The 17,212-nt window shown below is 48.9% G+C and overlaps 2 protein-coding genes across 7 annotated transcripts in view; one reads left to right on the plus strand and one right to left on the minus strand.

Moving 5' to 3' along the window:
* Nucleotides 1-17,212, plus strand: part of PACC1 (proton activated chloride channel 1) — a 168,294-nt gene that overhangs the window by 114,416 nt on the left and 36,666 nt on the right. For all 3 annotated transcript variants that reach the window (XM_047840826.1, XM_047840827.1, XM_047840824.1), the window contains one exon: nucleotides 7,131-7,233. In XM_047840826.1, coding sequence (XP_047696782.1) covers nucleotides 7,131-7,233 — 103 coding nt within the window. The remainder of the gene's footprint in view (nucleotides 1-7,130; nucleotides 7,234-17,212) is intronic.
* Nucleotides 929-12,320, minus strand: NENF (neudesin neurotrophic factor). 4 transcript variants are annotated; one of them, XM_047840831.1, is made up of 5 exons: nucleotides 12,098-12,320; nucleotides 3,748-3,808; nucleotides 2,907-3,019; nucleotides 2,553-2,663; nucleotides 929-1,498 (listed from the first exon to the last, which is right to left on the minus strand). In XM_047840831.1, exons 1-5 carry the CDS (start codon nucleotides 12,278-12,280, stop codon nucleotides 1,322-1,324), a joined length of 645 nt encoding a protein of 214 aa, XP_047696787.1. In that variant the 5' UTR covers nucleotides 12,281-12,320; the 3' UTR covers nucleotides 929-1,321. The 4 variants fall into 4 exon arrangements, with proteins under 4 accessions (XP_047696787.1, XP_047696788.1, XP_047696789.1 ...); XM_047840832.1 differs by having other exon boundaries at nucleotides 2,916-3,019; nucleotides 12,098-12,319; XM_047840833.1 differs by lacking the exon at nucleotides 2,553-2,663 and having other exon boundaries at nucleotides 12,098-12,314.

The following is a 17,212-nucleotide window of genomic DNA, read 5'->3' on the forward strand; positions in this document are numbered from 1 at the left end:
TTCATGAGTTTGAGCCCCATGTCAGGCTCTGTGCTGACAGCTCAGAGCCTGGAGCCTGCTTCCAATTCTGTCTCTCTCTCTCTCTGCCCTCGCCCACTTGTGCTCGGTCTCTCTTTCAAAAATAAACAAACATAAAAAAAAAAAAAATTCAGCACCCAGGCCATGTTCTAGAAATACAGAATCATGAACCCTGGTGGTGGGACCCAGAATCAGCATTTTGAACAGTCACCTTAGGAGATTCTTGGGCTTAGTGTAAAAATTCTCTCTTGGGAGTAGTTGCTATTTATTTTACATCAAAGAAATTAATCTCTAATGTAAGATTTCCAGGATGAATCTAACACAGGGTTTCTCAGCCTTGGCACATTTGACCTTTTAGACCAGATCATTCTTTTTCCAGGGAGCAAGGGCTTTCCCGTGCACTGTAGGATGTTTAACATCTCTGGACGCTAGATACCGGTAGAATCCTACAGTTGTGACAACCAAAACTATAAAAATATCTTCCGACATTGCCAATGTCCCTTAAAGGGAAAAGTCCCCCCCCCCCCAAAACGGATGACATCCTTAGGAGATCGGACCTGGGTCCAGCATGTTGTATGCTTCCCCGTGCTTGGGACGCCCTCCAGGCCAGGCTCTGGCTACAAGGCCCTCCGCCCTCCTCACCACCTTCCAGCTGCAGATGGGGCTGAGGCCCCATGGTCCCACGTGAGACTCACACGGTCACTCTCTCCTGGTCGTGGTGCAAAGCCAGACCTTTAACGTCTCCCTTTACCGTTCCTACCGCTCCTGCCAGTCTTCCCCGTTCGTGCCATTCCCCCTGCCTCACAGGCAGGGGACACAGATGGCAGGACCGTGAAAGGACGGCACAGGCTGCCCCTTCCAGTGGTGCAGGTGAGGCGTCAAGGAGAGGGCGTGTGGGGAAGAAGGCTGCTCTTGTGAAAACACGAAGTTTATTTTTGTGCTTATTCTAAAGCACACGTGGTCATGCTAGGAGACATGGCAAGCACAGGAAAATATACAGATAGAGAAGAAATAAGTCACCCGTGATTCCACTGCCCAGGCAGCCAACAGGGACGCCGAGAGGGCGCCCCCTTCGGCCGTTCTTCCCACCCTGGCTGGTGTGCAGGCAGGATGGCACGTGGACAGAACACTTGACCGGGAACAATAACAAGCATCCGGCGTTCCGGGTTCAACGTCGGCTTTATTCAGGTCCGGGGACCAGAGGCTCAGGCAGCCTATTTTGCAGGAGATTTGGCACCTGAAGGGCTCTCCGTGCCCCGCCCCCACCCCGCCCCATCAAGAAGGCGCTCCCGCAGATGGAGCGTCAAAACTCGTCTTTTATGTCAAAATGGGGCTGGTCTTCGGGCTTGAAGTCCAGGTTGGGGCTACCGTCCTCGTTGAGTATCCTCCGGGCCGTGTAGCCGACGATGGGGTATTTGGCTTTGTACACCGTGGTGAAGACGTCGTCCAGGGACTTCAGCTCCTCGGCAGTGAGGCCGGTCTTGGGGGAAAAGGCCCAAAGCCACAGGAAAGGCAGGGGTGAGGGGAGGGGGAGGAGGCGAGATGAGTGAGTTGTGCCTCAAACTGGACTCTCACCACCCAGCCCTACTCCTCCCACACACACCCTTGATGCCAGAGGAAAAGTATCTCAACTCGCCAACTGACTTTTTAAGACACAATCCTGTGCAGGCGGGAGTGGTGTGGGAGTCATGGCTTCATGTCCTGCCATTTGACTAACGTGGGAATTAAAGACGCCAGTGAGGGGCACCTCGTTGGCTCAGTTGGTTAAGCGTCCGACTCTTGGTTTCGGCTCAGGTCACCATCTCACGCTTTGTGAATTTGAGCCCTGCGTTGGGCTCTGTGCTGACAGCGTGGAGCCTGCGTGGGATTCTCGCTCTCTCTCCCCTCCCCCCACCCCTCTCTGCCCCTTCCACCCCCCCCACCCCCCCACCCCCTAGCTGGTGCTGTCTCTCTCTCAAAAATAAACAAAGTACAAAAAAATAAAAAAAGAAAAAAAACCTCCAGCGAACACCCAGCCTCAGGCAGGATGCTCTGTATCCACCTCCTTTCCACTGTTCTCTACACACTCTTCCCATTATAGATTCATACACCCTCCCCCCTCCTTGATTCCTGAGTGTAATCAATCTTTTTTTTTTTTTTTTAAATTTTTTTTTTTCAACGTTTTATTTATTTTTTTTGGGACAGAGAGAGACAGAGCATGAACGGGCGAGGGGCAGAGAGAGAGGGAGACACAGAATCGGAAACAGGCTCCAGGCTCTGAGCCATCAGCCCAGAGCCCGACGCGGGGCTCGAACTCACAGACCGCGAGATCGTGACCTGGCTGAAGTCGGACGCTTAACCGACTGCGCCACCCAGGCGCCCCAGTGAGTGTAATCAATCTTGAACGTTTGACTTTAATGAGTTTGACTCATCTGAGCACAACTGGGGTGAATGCCAGTCCCTCCGGTGGGATTACTGAGACCCTGAAATGGCTTTTGCCGATGCTATTTTCTCCTCCACAGAAATACGAACACAGGGGACACTCTGCTTCTCACCCTGTTCATGCCCTGAGCGGCCTGGCGAGTGGGTGTCAGAGACCACAGCAAATCTGGAAGAGACTGGGGGTGGCGGGTGCAGACCGCAACGGGGAGGGGGCTGCCAAGGCACTGTGAAGATCACAGAGTCGATCACAAGTTCACAAGAGTCCGGACTTGACTCTGTAGGCAATAGGGAGTCCTGGAAGGTTTCTGAGTAGGAGTGGCATAGGAAGATACTTACTTCAAGGGAACAGTTGGCTACACGGAGAGTGGACTGAAATATCAACGGGCTAAGTAGGAAGCTTGGCTATTTCCCAAGGGTAAAAAAGGCCATGGCCAAAGGGATGGGACATTTTGACAAAGGCTCATAACCTGGCTCACAGTGTCATGGGTGAGGTCTGCAGGATCGAGGGACATCTTGGCCACCCCTCTGGTGGAGTCCTTCCCGGTCAAAGCATTGTAGGGGGCTCCTCGTCCATAAAACTCTGTAGTGGGGAAAAGGGGAGAGGATGTGATTGTGGACGTGCACGCAAAACAGCCAGGAGACTGTACGGGGCTTCTGAGACCCAATCCAACGCTAAACCTGGCTCCAGGCCGAAGGAGAGGGGAAGCAGTGAAGACGAGAAGCCCCCCTGCCGTCAGTTTGGATTCCACTGATTCAGAATATGGAATAAGTCACACACGCCGGGCTGAGGGGTGGTTTTTTAAAAAATACGGAATGGAAATAATCCCTTAAAAATATTTAAAATGCAAACAAGAAAAATGTCCAGCCTTCTTAAATGTCGGTGGAAGCCAAGTCTGCTTCCGTTCAACAGCTTTTGTTTGGTAAACAATGAGCCACAACAAAACTACCTCCCTGATACCATCTGTAGTTAACCACTAGAGAAACCATGAAATGGCATTAAAATGTTGGATCGTGTTCTATGATCCCAATGCCTTGCAAAGCAACACTTTGCCTATTGCTGCTTCAACCACGGTAAGTTGCCAAGTTTGAATTTGATTGCACAGGCAGCAGGGAGCCACAGAAGGTCTTTGAGCAGGAGTGTGACATTATTAGAAAAACACTGTGGCAATACAACACTGGCAAAGACTGTTAATTCAGTCTGAGGGAAAGGGACCTGGCCAGCTTTCCTTCCCTTTTTTTGCATACCCAGCGCCCACTCTGGCTGCCAAGCTCCCCAGAAGTAAGGATTCATAAAGCCGAGCCACTTACCCTTTCCAGAAGTGACATCAAACACCACTCCTTTCACTGCCATGTAGATGGGCTGATCTTCCTAGAAAGCAGGAGAGAAGCTGTGAGGAGGAGCCCGAGAGCCCAGCTCCTCCAGCCCAAGTGAGTGACATCACTCCGGGCTGTGCAGACAGCAGTGGGTGGAGGTACAAAGCAGCCTCTCCTGAGCCGGTCCTCGGTCCTCGGTGAGTTCGTCGCCATCAGGAGCTTGCCCGCCCCTGCCTGATGTCACATCCCCTCACAGACTTTGGGAAGGTGACACAAAGTATCAAGACAAGCCTATGGCAACACTTTTCTGTAAACAAACACAAGCAAACCAGGGACTGAAGCAGCTCTGAACGGATAAAAATCCAAAGGATGTTAAATGATGAATTATTTACATCAGCCCAAATTTCCTTTCATCTTTGGCAATGGAATCAGTCCGAATGATCCATTTTACATTTTGCCTCTCACAGGTAATGCGGTTTCGTACAAACGTTCCCATGTATTGAAATCCCCCAAACGGCTGTCACTCTAACAGCTCTATCTTATGGTAGTGCTACTGCATTCCTGTTTGTTCAGCTGTTCTGTTTTGGGTATTTGGGTTCTTTCCAATTCCTTAAAACTATAAATGGCGGGATTATGAGTATCTTTCTACAAGCTACTTTATAATTTGATGAGTTATTTCCTTGAGGCGTGCAATACATGGTCCAGGAATAATCCTGGACCAAAGCATACGAACAGTGTAATCAGTTTTATTAAAAATGTAACCAGCATGTCCTTCAAAAAGCCCACTGACAGTGCTAGAAATATATAAGCAATGCTGTCTCCCGGACAGTACTAACAATGAGTCTTATACTTTATTTTTTGCTATATTCGTGGGTACAAAATGTTACCCCTCCGCCCCCGACCAAAGAGAATAATTCAAAAACAGATGGCATGAATTTTCTAACTTCCATCAAGGTGGACTCGGGCTGGGGCAGTTGACATAGCTCTTGGACATGCAGGGCCGGGTCTTAGCCCTATTGTGGGTACAGGGACACCAACCAGTCGGCCCACAGGCTGGGGTGAAGGGATGCGTTGCAGCTGGGTATATGCGAATCTCTGGATCTCCCCAAGAACACACTGCTTGGTCTTCTGTAGGATTGGGTCTTAAGGTTCTTGCCCTTGTTGAGCTTAAGGTCAAGTGTTTTCATGACTACATTCAACAGAGAGAGGAGGAGAGAAGTTAAGCAACTTGGCCAAGCAAATATATCTCACTGTCACATAACTTCACGGGCCTCCGTTTCTCTAACTGTTATATACAGGTAACACCCACTGACCTTGCAGGAATGCTGTACGTGAGCACATGGTAGGTCCAGCATAGGAGCTCAGTAAACGGTTGGTTATTAGAGTCCCTATTAGCTCCCACAGATGCTCCCTAGAACTTCTGTTGACTTAGTGGATATTTGTTCCACCTCAACTAATAAGAATTATTTTGTATGTTTTTAAAATTTTATCTTTAAGTAATCCCTACCCTCAATGTGGGGCCTCGAACTCACAGCCCCGAGACCAAGAGTAGCACGCTCTACCAGCTGAGCCAGCCAGGTGCCCTGGTAAGGGTTATTTTAAATGCCATGGCGTAACCATCCAGCAGCCTGCATTCTTCTTTACAGCCTTTCTTTCACTGTGATTATTTGTTTCTTGACATCAGTGGCTCAACTGGGGTTATGTTTTCTTCGAACTTAAAAAATATATATGAACAGTTATAATTTTACCCATAGCATTTTGTCATATTTTCCATTCTCTTGCTTTTCCTTTGCTATTTTGTTACTTTTTTGTGTGCAAAGAGTCATAGAAACATGACATTCACATACATAAAATATAAAAATATGCATCTCATCACTAACACCCTCAATTTCTTCAACAGATAAATTTTTTAAAAGTTTATAGTTTATTTATTTATTGGGGTCCCTGGGTAGCTCAGTTGGTTAAGTGTCTGACTTCGGCTCAAGCCATGATCTCACAGTTTGTGAGTTCGAGCCCCGCGTCAGGCTCTGTGCTGAGAGCTCATAGCCTGGAGCCTGCTTTGGAGTCTGTCTGGTCCCTCTCTCTCTGCCCCATCCCCACTCATGCTCGCTCACGCACACTCTCTCTCTCTCTCTCTCTCTCTCTCTCTCTCTCTCTCTCTCTCAAACATAAACATTAAAAAAATTAAAAAAAAATAAGTTTATTTATTTTGAGAGGGACAGAAAGAGAGAATCCCAAGCAGGCTCCGCACTATCAGCACAGAGCCTGACACAGAGCTCAAACTCACGAACCATGAGATCATGACCTGAGCCCAAATCAAGAGTCGGACACTTAACCGGCTGAGCCACCCAGACACCCCTCTTCAATAGTTAAATATTTATCCCCTCACAACACTATACATTAACGTGTAAGTGCTAAAAGGAGGTCTCAGCAAAGGGGTAGAAAGGAACGGTGAACGTTTCTGAGGCTTTCCTGTTATACAGACATTTCATGGAGAGGAACGCCCTTGTCAGTTAATTGTCAAGTGTGCTGGGGGTGGGGGGTTGTTCCTATCCCGTGGAGCTGATGTCCCCTGACAGCAGGCATGGTTTTCAGGCCCCGGAGGTGGCAGCTGAGAGGAACAGAGGGTGAATGGAAGCCTCGGGAGCATGAACGCAGGCTCTGGAATAGACATGTCCTCAGAGACACCAAAGACACACACACTTATCGCCAGCTTCACACCGTGGTCCCCCACCCTCAAGTCCGCCTGGAAGGACATGCATCATTCTTATCCGCACAGCAGGCCTGAAATAACAGCAGGTCGGCCTTTTTCTGAGACCAAAGGAGGGGTCACCACGGTGGGGTGTTCCTAGCACAAGTTTTCAAGTCAAACAGGCCTGGGTTTGAGCCACCACTTATACGCTGTGCTGTCTTGGGCAAATTACTTAACTTGTCTGGGCCTCAGTCTTCTCCTCTGTAATAGGAAGATACTAAAAGTGTCCACTTGCTGGGCTGTTGTGATGATTAACCAAGACAAGAGATAGGAAGCACTTAGCAGTTTAGGGAAATAAATGTTAGTTTCCCTTATCCTTCCCTAGATTTTGAAAGTTATAAGATCTGAGAGGAATCAGATACTCAAGTGCAAGAAGATTCTATCTTCCTAAAGGAAAGATAGGGGGAAACATGTAATTCCCAAGTCACAGATAAGGATCCTGGAAGAAATGTAAGTTAAAACGGGAAGGGGCCTCGAAGATAATCTAACACCGTCATTTTACAGATGCAGCTATCCAGGCTGGGGAATTATGAGACCTGCCCAGAGTCACAAAGAAATTAGAGCAGTTTCTGGAACCTGGAGCCTTGGAACCCAAATCATTCCACTCTCTCGCTTGTCCCCCCAGAGGGCACACAGCAGGAAGACCACGTACCACTACTCGCCTGGGACCAGGAGAGGGTGAGAGTGGCCTCGGAAATTCAACCATCCACAAGACTCAGAACCAACAGGTAAGACACGGGATAGGTCAGAGGTACTCAGTGGAAGGGAATCAGGGTAACTGAATCAGGGTAACTTCCTCTGCATAACTGAGACCCGGCCTTTTTCCTCCGGGCCTTGGGCTTGCTTTACCATCTGGCCTTCCTCCCTGCCTACAGTCAGGCAGGGCCAGTAGAGCGCCATGAGAGTTACCAGGGAAGCAGATGCATAAGCAGCAGGGCAGAGGAGGGAGGGCCTTTTCCATAGCAGGGAGGGAGAGGCCTGGAGCCTGGGATCGGGCAGGCAGGAAGGCAGGCCCAGCAGTCAGCCAGCCGCCCCTGAGCCTTCAACCCTCAGACCCTGCACCAGGGCCCAGGGACAGAGTAGAAGTTCCTCTCTGGTGACTCTTCTCCTTGGAAAAGAGGGAAAACTGTTGCGGATGTTTGCTTCTGCAGAAATAACAGGGCCCTCCAAGGGTCTAAGGCCATGTTTTTCTGACTGAAATTGACATTAGTAAGTATTAGTGGGTCACGGAGTTAATTTAGTGATTTACAAACAGATTTTTTTTTAATTAAGTTTAAAAAAGAAAAGTTTAAAATAGAACAGAAAATAGAAAACATTGAAGTGAATCACACATAGTAATAAGCCTTGTTTCATGGAACTTCTGTTGTGTGGGTGTATACCGAGGTAGAATGCAAAATTGTATTCCTTAACATGGGCCAAATATCTACAAGACATCACTCTATTGTATAATTAGAGAGGGTGGTTTTACCTCTTTATTTACCTACCTCTATCCCATAACCTTCACTGTCTGTATATTCTTTTTATGTTTACTTATTTTTGAAAGAGAGAGAGAGAGACAGAGCATGAAGGGGGCAGGGGCAGAGGGAGGGAGACACAGAATTCGAAGCAGGCTCCAGGCTCTGAGCTGTCAGCACAGAGCCCGACGTGGGGGCTCGAACTCACGAACCGGGAGATCATGACCTGAACCGAAATCAAGGGTGGGACGCTTAACAGACAGACCCACCTAGGCGCCCCTAAACTGCATTTCTGGTCATACTTGTACTCTGATATCTTCTTCTTAGAACCAATATAGCCTCGGAGCGGCCACTGCCTGGAGCAGCAAAGAGGGAGGCTTTTGGTAGTTCGTTTTCCTTGTACGAGCCAGGGTGGGCAGAGCCTGATTCGTCACTGTAACTCTCTAGCTGTGTAAACCTGGGCAAGTTACTTCGTCTCCATGCTTCCTTCCTCATCTGAAAAATGAGATAACAACAGCACCTACCTCATGGGGTTGTGGTCATCCTTGTATGAGTTAATGCTTTAAAGCTTAGGATAGTGCCTGATAGAGTTAGCTCTACGTAAGAATAAAATACATAATATCTGGCCCCAGGCCCAGAAGTCAGGTGGGTGTGGGGGCAGGCAGGGTGACCCGCTCTGCACTTGGTCCTACAAAGCAATTAAGGCAGAAAACATATCTTCTGAGGATGGCATTCCCTCTGGACCAAAGAGAACCCTCAGAGTCACCTCATCTTCCCTATGGAGGTCCGAGGCAGCACCCCATAATCAACTATATTAACATTTCCGCAGTGAAGCATGAACATGAATATTCACACTAAATAGGATACATAAGGACTATAAATAGATTCGTTTCAGGTCCAGCAAGGCTCTATCACCAAAGGAGTTCAGATTGGGTTGGGTTTTGCTGTTAAATGACTTGTATAAAAACAAAAACAAAAACACAACCTTCTGGGGCACCTGGCTGGCTCAGTCGGTAGAGCATGCAACTCTTTATCTCAGGGTTCTAAGTTCAAGCCCCATGCTGAGTGTAGAAGTTACTTAAAAATAAAATCTTTAAATTTTTAAAGTTTATTTTGAGAGAGAGAGCGAGCTAGTAGGGGAGGGGCAGAGAGAGGGAAACAGAGGATCTGAAGTGGGCTCCGTGCTGACGGCAGTGAGCTAGATGTGGGGCTCAAACCCACAAACTGTGAGATCATGACCTGGGCAGAAGTCAGATGCTTAACCAACTGAGTCACCCAGGCGCTCCCTGTAAAAATAGTCTTTTTTTTTTTTAATATTTATTTATTTTTGAGAGGGGGAAGAGGGACAGAGAGAGGGAGACATAGAATCCGAAGCAGGCTCCAGGCTCTGAGCTGTCAGCACAGAGCCCAACATGGGGCTCGAACTCACCAACCATGAGGTCATGACCTGAGCTGAAGTCGGATGATTAACCGACTGAACCACCCAGGCGCCCCCCCAAAATAAAATCTTAAAAAAAAAAAACCTTCTAGTTTTCAGAGTTTATTTGATTTTTGAATTGCAAAAGAGGATTATGGGACCTGTTTTACTGCCTCTTGCTTATATCTTTAATAACAAGCTAATAGCAGCTAAGATTTATCAAGGCTTACTATGCTAAGATTAGTGCAACCTATCCAGTGCACTTTGCATATCACTGTCTCATTTAATCCTCAAACCTGTATAGAGTAGGAACTCTGGTTATAGCCATTATGATGGTCAATTTTATGTGACAACTTTGATCAACTACAGTATCTAGGTGTTGCTATGAAGATATTCCGTAGATGTGATTAACATTTACAATCAGTTGACTTTGTTACATAAAGGAGACTATCCTGAATAATCTAGGTGGGCCTACCTGTATTAGTTGAAGGGCCTCAAGAACAGAATTGAGGTTTCCCTGATGAAGAAGAAATTCTACTGGTGGGCTGGGACATCAGCTACTGCCCAGGGGTTTCAGGCCTGCTTTGTGGATTTCAGACTTGCCTAGCCAGCAACCATGATAACATAAACCAATTCCTACAATAAACCAAATATATTATCTGCTACTGGTTCTGTTTCTGGTGGACTTCTGACTGAGAAAAGCATCTTATAGATGGAAAAAAAAAAAAAAAAGAGAGAAACTCCATGAGCTTTAGTAATTTGCCCAAAGTCACACAGTAGAACAGGGACTCATAGCCAGGTATGATTCAAAGGTATAAGGCTTGACCTAGGATACTGTAAAATGTATTATACAAACAATGACACTTCTGAGAGTGAAGTGGGGGGTCGGGGGGTGGGGAGGGTGCTACTAGTAATAATCCCCAGACAACAGGCATAAACCAGAACCATCTAGGGCAGATCAGAGCACAGCAAGGCTCTACTCAGCTGCACTCAACAGCCCCTCTGCTCCCTCTCTTCCTCTCTCTGCTTACAGACCCCAAAACAACTCTCTCCTTTAACCGTTTTCCATCCCGAGCTTCCCTCTCTCCTTCCCCTAGTTATCAATCAATAATGTCAGCATAAAACACCAAAGGTCTTTTCTCCATCCTCATCCTGCAGCCCCTGGAGCTATTGTTTCAAGTACCCTCAACCGTGAACTCTCTCCTCTTGGGTTCTGTGCTGGGGGTCCCCAAGCTTGCCGCCATGTTTCAAGATTCACTAGAAGGACTCAGAACTCAGCACACAAGTTGTACTCAGAGCTCAGATTTATTAAAGCCCATATAGAAGGATACACAGCCAGATCATAAGAGAAAAGGACAGAGGTAGAGTCTAGAGGAATCCATGTGCAGACTTCCTTATGTTCTCCCTTCCCCATGAAGGGTAACACACAACGCGCTCTTCCTCCCGCAATACAACACAGCAATACGCTTGTGATGTTTCTGCCTGGGGAAACCCATTAGACACTTAGAGCCCAAGGTTTTTACTGGCAGCTAGCCATGTAGGCCCTCTCTGCCTAGTGTGTTCCACATAAATACACTGTGTAAAAAGCCCAGATTGAGCCACCCTTAACCGTTAGGGAAGTGTGGAACACCCTGAAATTCCAGACACCAGCCAAGAGCCACTCTTGCCAGCAGGCCTTTCTAAGGAGAGCAGGCCTGTTCACTTTTTTTCTGCACGGGTTCCTGGATCCTGTATCATCCGGTTCCCTGGCGCCCTGAAAGATGCGTCCCTTAGCATCTAGTCACATCCCTCTGTGTTCTCTTCCACTCAGGCTTGAAACCAACATCTCTTTACAGTGATATTCAAACTAGCATCACCTCCTGAGGGCCAGGTTTCTGACTCCCTTGCGAACCTAGTCCAAGGCTAGCTAACAGAGTTAGGGAGCCCAGGCTGGAGGGTTTTAACAAGAGAACACTGGGTCCCTTCCTTGTTCTATCACTAACTAGTGGCACGCCTCGGTTTCCTCGTAAAAGCAGGAGGTCGGTTCCGATCAACGCTGACATGTTATGGCACAGTGATCTCCCCACCAGATCGGCCCCGCTGTGGCCCTTCGGTGCAGTATTATTCTCACTCTCCGCAGGCATTACACTGGGCCCCAGCAGCCCAAACAGACGGGGGTGACTGTGAAGAGTTTCCTGGACATCTCCAGACTACTAACTGAAGTGGGTGTGTTGGGGTGGGGGCGGTCTTTGTCTCTAACCTCCGATCTCCCGCTCGGTCCTCTCCCCCAGCTTCTGCTCAGCCCCAAGGGCACAGGCACTACAAGTGGGTTTGAGGAGTCGGGGCAGGAAAACAGTGTAGGGAAGCCTGGCTCATCCCTGGGCCAGCCCGTTCCCACCTAACCCAGCAAGCAGGTTTTACTTCCCTCCCTCCCTCGCCACTCGCCCCAAAGAATCGGCATAAGTGTCTGCCCCCAGCTGACGCTAACACAAAAATCCCAAAAGTTCCGAGGTTCATGGACGGACCACGGGCCGCAACACGTCCCAACGGGGCCGTTGGCCGGCAGGGAGGGGGCAGCGCGGGGCGGGGTGTGCGGGTTCGACGCAGGGGCTAAGCGGGGCGCCCCGACTGGGTTGGACTCCCAGTGTCGCTGCGCGGCCGTCGGCCCGGGACCAGGAAGCTCGCAGGCCTCGCGCCCGGCTCGGGGGCCCGCGCCTCCCCCGAGGCCTCCCGTCCGCTCACCTCCTCCCCGCCGTAGCGGGCCAGCTCCTCCTCCGTGAAGAGCCGCACCGGGGGCCCCCGCTCGGCGGGGCGCGGCGCCTGCCCGGCCCGGGCTGCGGGCAGCCCCGGGGCCAGCGCCAAGAGCAGGGCCAGCGCTGCCAGCGGCCGCAGCCGCAGCCGCCGCCCGGGCGCGGGGCCCGCCATGGTGCACGCGCGGAGCTGGGCTGGGGCGGCCTGGGCGGCCCGGACCCGCGCGCTCCCGCGCCTCGGCCCCGGAACCCCGCCCCGCCCCGCGCGCGCCCGCCCTGCCCCGCCCCGCGCCCTCGGGACCGCGCCGCTGGAGGCGGGGAGCCCCGGGTGTAAACCGAGGTTCCTGACTCCCCAGCCCGGCCTGCAAGCTGAGCTACAGTAGCAGTTCCTTGAGTGGGTACGTGGATGACACAGCCCCAAATTCCGGCACCTAGAAAGGTGTATGTATAAACCGGGACCCCAACTCTATGAATTCCCTTTTACTTCTGGGATGCCCGCCTGGATCAGTCGGTGGGGCCTGTGACTCTTGATCTCAGGCTTGTGAACTCGTGTGTGGACTGTGGGGGTGGAGATTACTTAAAAATAAATATCTTTTTTTTGCTTCTGGCTAATTTCTTTTCCTTCCCAGTTGTGTTTAAATTTCGAGTCTGCAAGGGGGTTTTTGCAAAGGGAGGGTGGGGCATGGCACAGATCCGCCCTGAAATAACAATAGCTAACATTTGTGCAAAGATTCCTTCATTAATTTATTCATCAAATCCTTACTGAGGGCCTCCACGTACCAGCTCACTGGGAACACACTGCTGAACAGGAGAGATCCACAACCCACGTGGAACTTACATTCTGTAGGCAAAATAGACAAGAATAAAATACATACGTTGTATATTAGATGGTGAATACTAGGGAGGAAAGTAAAGCAGAGCAAAGGGATGGGGAGCATTGGGGGATGCAATTGTATTGTATTTATTTATTTTTAAGTGTATTTATTTTGAGAGAGCACAAGCAGGGAGGAAGGGCAGAGAGAGAGAGAGAGAAAGAATCGTAAGCAGGTGCCACACTGTCAGCGCAGAGCCTGATGCGGGGCTTGAACTCAGGGACCACGAGATCGGTGACCTGAGCCAAAGTCGGATGCTGAACTGACTGTGCCACCCAGGTTGCCCTGGGGACTACAATTTTAAATAGGCTGACCAGGGAAGGCCCCACTGAGAAGGTGGTATTTGTATAAACATCTACAGGAAGTGAGGGAGGTAGCTAAGGTGGGAGGGCCTTCCCGGCAGAGGGAAAGGCAGGTGCATAAATGTTGAGGAAGGAGAGTGCCCTGCTTATTGGAGAAACAGTGGGATGGAAGAGGTGAAGGAGATAAGGTCTGGGAGGTCAAAGAGTAAAGGGGATGGAGATGGGGGGCAGGTTTTGTGGGGCCTTACAGCTTATTTGTTTGAGAGAGACAGAGCTCGAGTGGAGGAGGGGCACAGAGGGAGAGGGAGACACAGAATCAGAAGCAGGCTCCAGTCTCTGAGCTGTCAGCACAGAGCCTGACGCGGGGCTCAAACCCACAAACTGCAAGATCATGACCTGAGGCGAAGTCGGAATGCTTAACCGACTGAGCCACCCAAGCACCCCCAGCTTATTTTTAAAGGATGTTGGCTTCCACGCTGAGTGAATGGAGCACAGGGATGAGTTAGGATGTTAGTGGAATGACTGCTGTTGTGTTGAGAACAGGAAGCCGCCGCAGTAATCCGGTGACCGGGCCAGAGGTGACAGTGGCTTGCGCCAGAGTGCTGGCGGGGGAGGTGGTGAGAAGTGAGTGGGTCGCAGATGTGGTTTGAAGGTGAGGCTGACAGGATTTGCTGACATATGAGAGGAGACAAGGGGTCTGAGAGACAGAACAGAGTCAAGGATGACCCCGCGGGTTCTGGCCTTGGTAACTGGAAGGATGCAGCTGCCACTTTCAGGGATAAGGAGAGATGGTGAGAAGAGCGGGTGCAGGGAGAGAAGCTCAAGATCAGGCTTATTCAGTCTGAGGACACACAGACATCTAAGTAGAAGTAGCAAATTGACAGTCGGCCATGAGTCTGGATTTTAAGAAAGTGCTCCAGGCTGAAGATATAAATCATAGAATCACTGGCATATATATAGGTTGCATTTAAAGCCACAGAAGGGGCGCCTGGGTGGTTCGGTCAGTTATACGTCAGACTCTTGATTTTGGCTCAGGTCATGATCTCACGGTTCATGAGACGGAGGCCAATGTCGGGCTCTGCACTGACATGGTAGAGCCTGCCTGGGATTCTCTCTCTCTCTTCCTGTCTCTCTTGCTGCCCCTTCCCTGCTTGCGCTCTCCTTCTCTCTCTCTCTCTCTCTCTCTCTCTCTCTCTCTCTCTCTCCCTAAAATAAATGAGCTTAAAAAAAAAAAAATAAAGCCACAGAATGGGTTGGATCATCAAGGACATGCAGGTGGATAGGAAGGTGGAGAGGACCAAGGACTGAGTTTTTGGGCCCCACCAACATTTTGTGGGTGGGAGAACTGGCAAAGGAAACCAAAGAAGGGCTTAGCGTGCCAAGTGCTGACTCAGCACTTTTACTAGTGTTTGCTCATTTAATCCTCACTCTACGAAGTAAGAATTGTCACCCATTTTACAGACGATGAAACTGAAGTGCAGAGACCTTAAATACCTTGCCCAAGGTCACAGATGGGTGGCTGAGCCAAGATTCAAACCCAGACCCCCTCCCAGGGTCTTCCCCTGACCATCAGGCTGTACCTTCCCTCAGGGACGGCACCAAGTTTTCATACATTTACTTATTCAACAGGAGCTTCTAGTATAGAGCGACCTGAACAGGATCCATCACAAACCCTCTGAATCTCAATTTACGCATGTAATATACCAGCCTGCTTCCTTGATAGAATAGTGTTGAAACTAAAAATGAGAATGGATATGAAGTCTGTGTAGGTTGCGGCGCTCAGTATCTGTTACACTGTCACAGGATCTCCAGGTTAGAAGAGGCCCTTTTAAGCCCTTGAATAGAGTTTCATCCCCTTCCTGGTGCATCATGTTCCTTAATAACATCTCTGGCATAGAGTGTGCTGCTTCTCTGCTTGGGCCCTTTCTCTCTCTACAGTTCTATTTGTTAGTGACTTCTTTGAGCCAAAAGATACTCCATGTAACTTCTACTGATCCAATCCAGCTTCCCCTCCCTGAGACTGCTGCGTATAATTGTATGATTTCATAGCATGCTCATATGCCCTTGGATTTTTCCAGATATTCCTCTGATTGCCTTTCCCTACTTGAACCCAGATTCTTCTTTCCCAAATGAATCAGTCACCTTCAAGGAGAATACAAATTATTCTAAATGAAACAGAATGACTGTAATAAGAAAGCTAGTTACACAGGGGATGGAAGAGGCTGGGAAGAAACCCTGAGGTGATCTGAAGATTAGAAACAGCAGGAGATTAACAACAACCTACCCTTAGAAGGGAAGAGGTGGTGGTATTAGAGTCTGGGGGCCTGGGTCACCTGGCTGAAGCTAGAAACACAAGAAGCCTTTGCATCAGGGGCTGGAACCATGGAAGGGAAGCTGCCAGGAGCAGCGAACAAGGGAAAGAAAAACTCTGGCTTCTCCCTTGCCCTGACCCTCTCCAATCTCCCAGAGGTACCTCCTCTTGACTAAATCCACTGGAAACCCAGCCAAGAGGCAGTCTCTGCCTTATGTGAAATTTTTTTCACCTGCTGCTTACAGGCAAATGATTAAAGCCACCTTGGTTGGCAGCTACGTCACTGTGATCTCCGTTTCTGCCACAACAGGGCATCCTCCCTGTGTGTCTATCTTCACACCGTCTTCCATTTTTTTGCAAGGACACAGGTCATAATAGATGAGGCATCACCTTACTTCGTATGACCTCATCTTAACTAATACATCTGCAACAACCTATTTCCAGATGAGGTCCCATTCTAAGGTACCAGGGGTTAGGACTTCGACGTATCTTTTTGAAGGACACAGTTCAACTCAAACAGAAATCCTTAGGATATAGATGGTAATTCAGAGCATGAGACTGGAGAGGCGCCCACTTCTCTAGCCCCCTAAGGAGTGAGTTGAAGGGAGATCAGAGACCTAGCTTGGGAATGCCATCCTGGAGAGTTGAGGGGATGAGGAGAAATAAGCAAAGGAGGCTGAGAAGGAGCAGCGAGTGAAGTGGGAGGCAGAGTGGGAACAGGTGGGGTGCTGGAAGCCAGGGGAGGAAAGTAGATAGGGAGGAGAGGGTCAGCTAAGGCTGAGGATGAAGCTGACAAGACAAATGAATAAACAAACAAATGGCAGAACCAGACCTGTATATACAGAGAACAAACTGATGGTTGCTAGAGGAGATGGACAAAATGGGGAAAGGTGAATGGGAGATACAGTTCCAGAATGAATAAGTCACAGGAATAAGGTACAGCAAAGGGAATATAGTCAATGACACTGTAATAGCATTGTATGGTGACAGAAGGTAGCTACATTTGTGGTGAGCATGGCATGACCTATAAACTTCTTGAATCACTATGGTGAACAGCTAAAAAATAATGTAACACTGTGTTACAACTATACAAAAACAAACAAACAAAACCTCACCGGAAAAAAAAAAAATAAGAGGAAAAAAGAGGAGGATGAAGAAATGGTCATCTTATTTGACACCTCTGAGGTCAATTGTGACCTTGACAAGCATATTTCAGTGGAGTGGAGACGATGAAAGTCTGATCCGTGTGTGCTCATGAGAGAATGGGAGGAGAGGACTTGGGGACTACTAGTCTGGAAAATTCTGTCTATGTGTTCATGGCTTCTCCATTCTAGCAGAAGGAGCCAGAAGGGCAAGGATCTTGGAGTACCCCATTTATTTCTGTATTCCAGTGCCCAGCACTGTATTTGTTAAACGGTGTTAAACGGTATTAGCATCTCCTTCAAATGTGGGAATCTGTAATTTCCCGGTTTGGTCATAGCAACAAAGAGTAGAGAGGAATGATAGGGCTGGACTAGATTTTTCTGGTTCCTTCCAGCTCTAAAAGTCTATGATGGAATGACTTGTTCTATCAGCCACCCTTGCATTAATACAGTTAGGAATTTAACAAGTTGTTTGTAGTT

This window comes from Prionailurus viverrinus, chromosome F1, assembly GCF_022837055.1.
Source record: "Prionailurus viverrinus isolate Anna chromosome F1, UM_Priviv_1.0, whole genome shotgun sequence".
Taxonomy (NCBI): domain Eukaryota; kingdom Metazoa; phylum Chordata; class Mammalia; order Carnivora; family Felidae; genus Prionailurus; species Prionailurus viverrinus.

Bases quoted from the DNA above. Each gene is read 5' to 3' on its own strand.
- NENF (XM_047840831.1), bottom strand. From the start codon at position 12,280: ATGGCGGGCCCCGCGCCCGGGCGGCGGCTGCGGCTGCGGCCGCTGGCA. The intron at 3,809-12,097 runs GTGAGCGGACGG...CCTGCTTTCTAG, and splicing joins CCCGCTACGGCGGGGAGGAG to GAAGATCAGCCCATCTACAT. The intron at 3,020-3,747 runs GTAAGTGGCTCG...TCCCCACTACAG, and splicing joins TGATGTCACTTCTGGAAAGG to AGTTTTATGGACGAGGAGCC.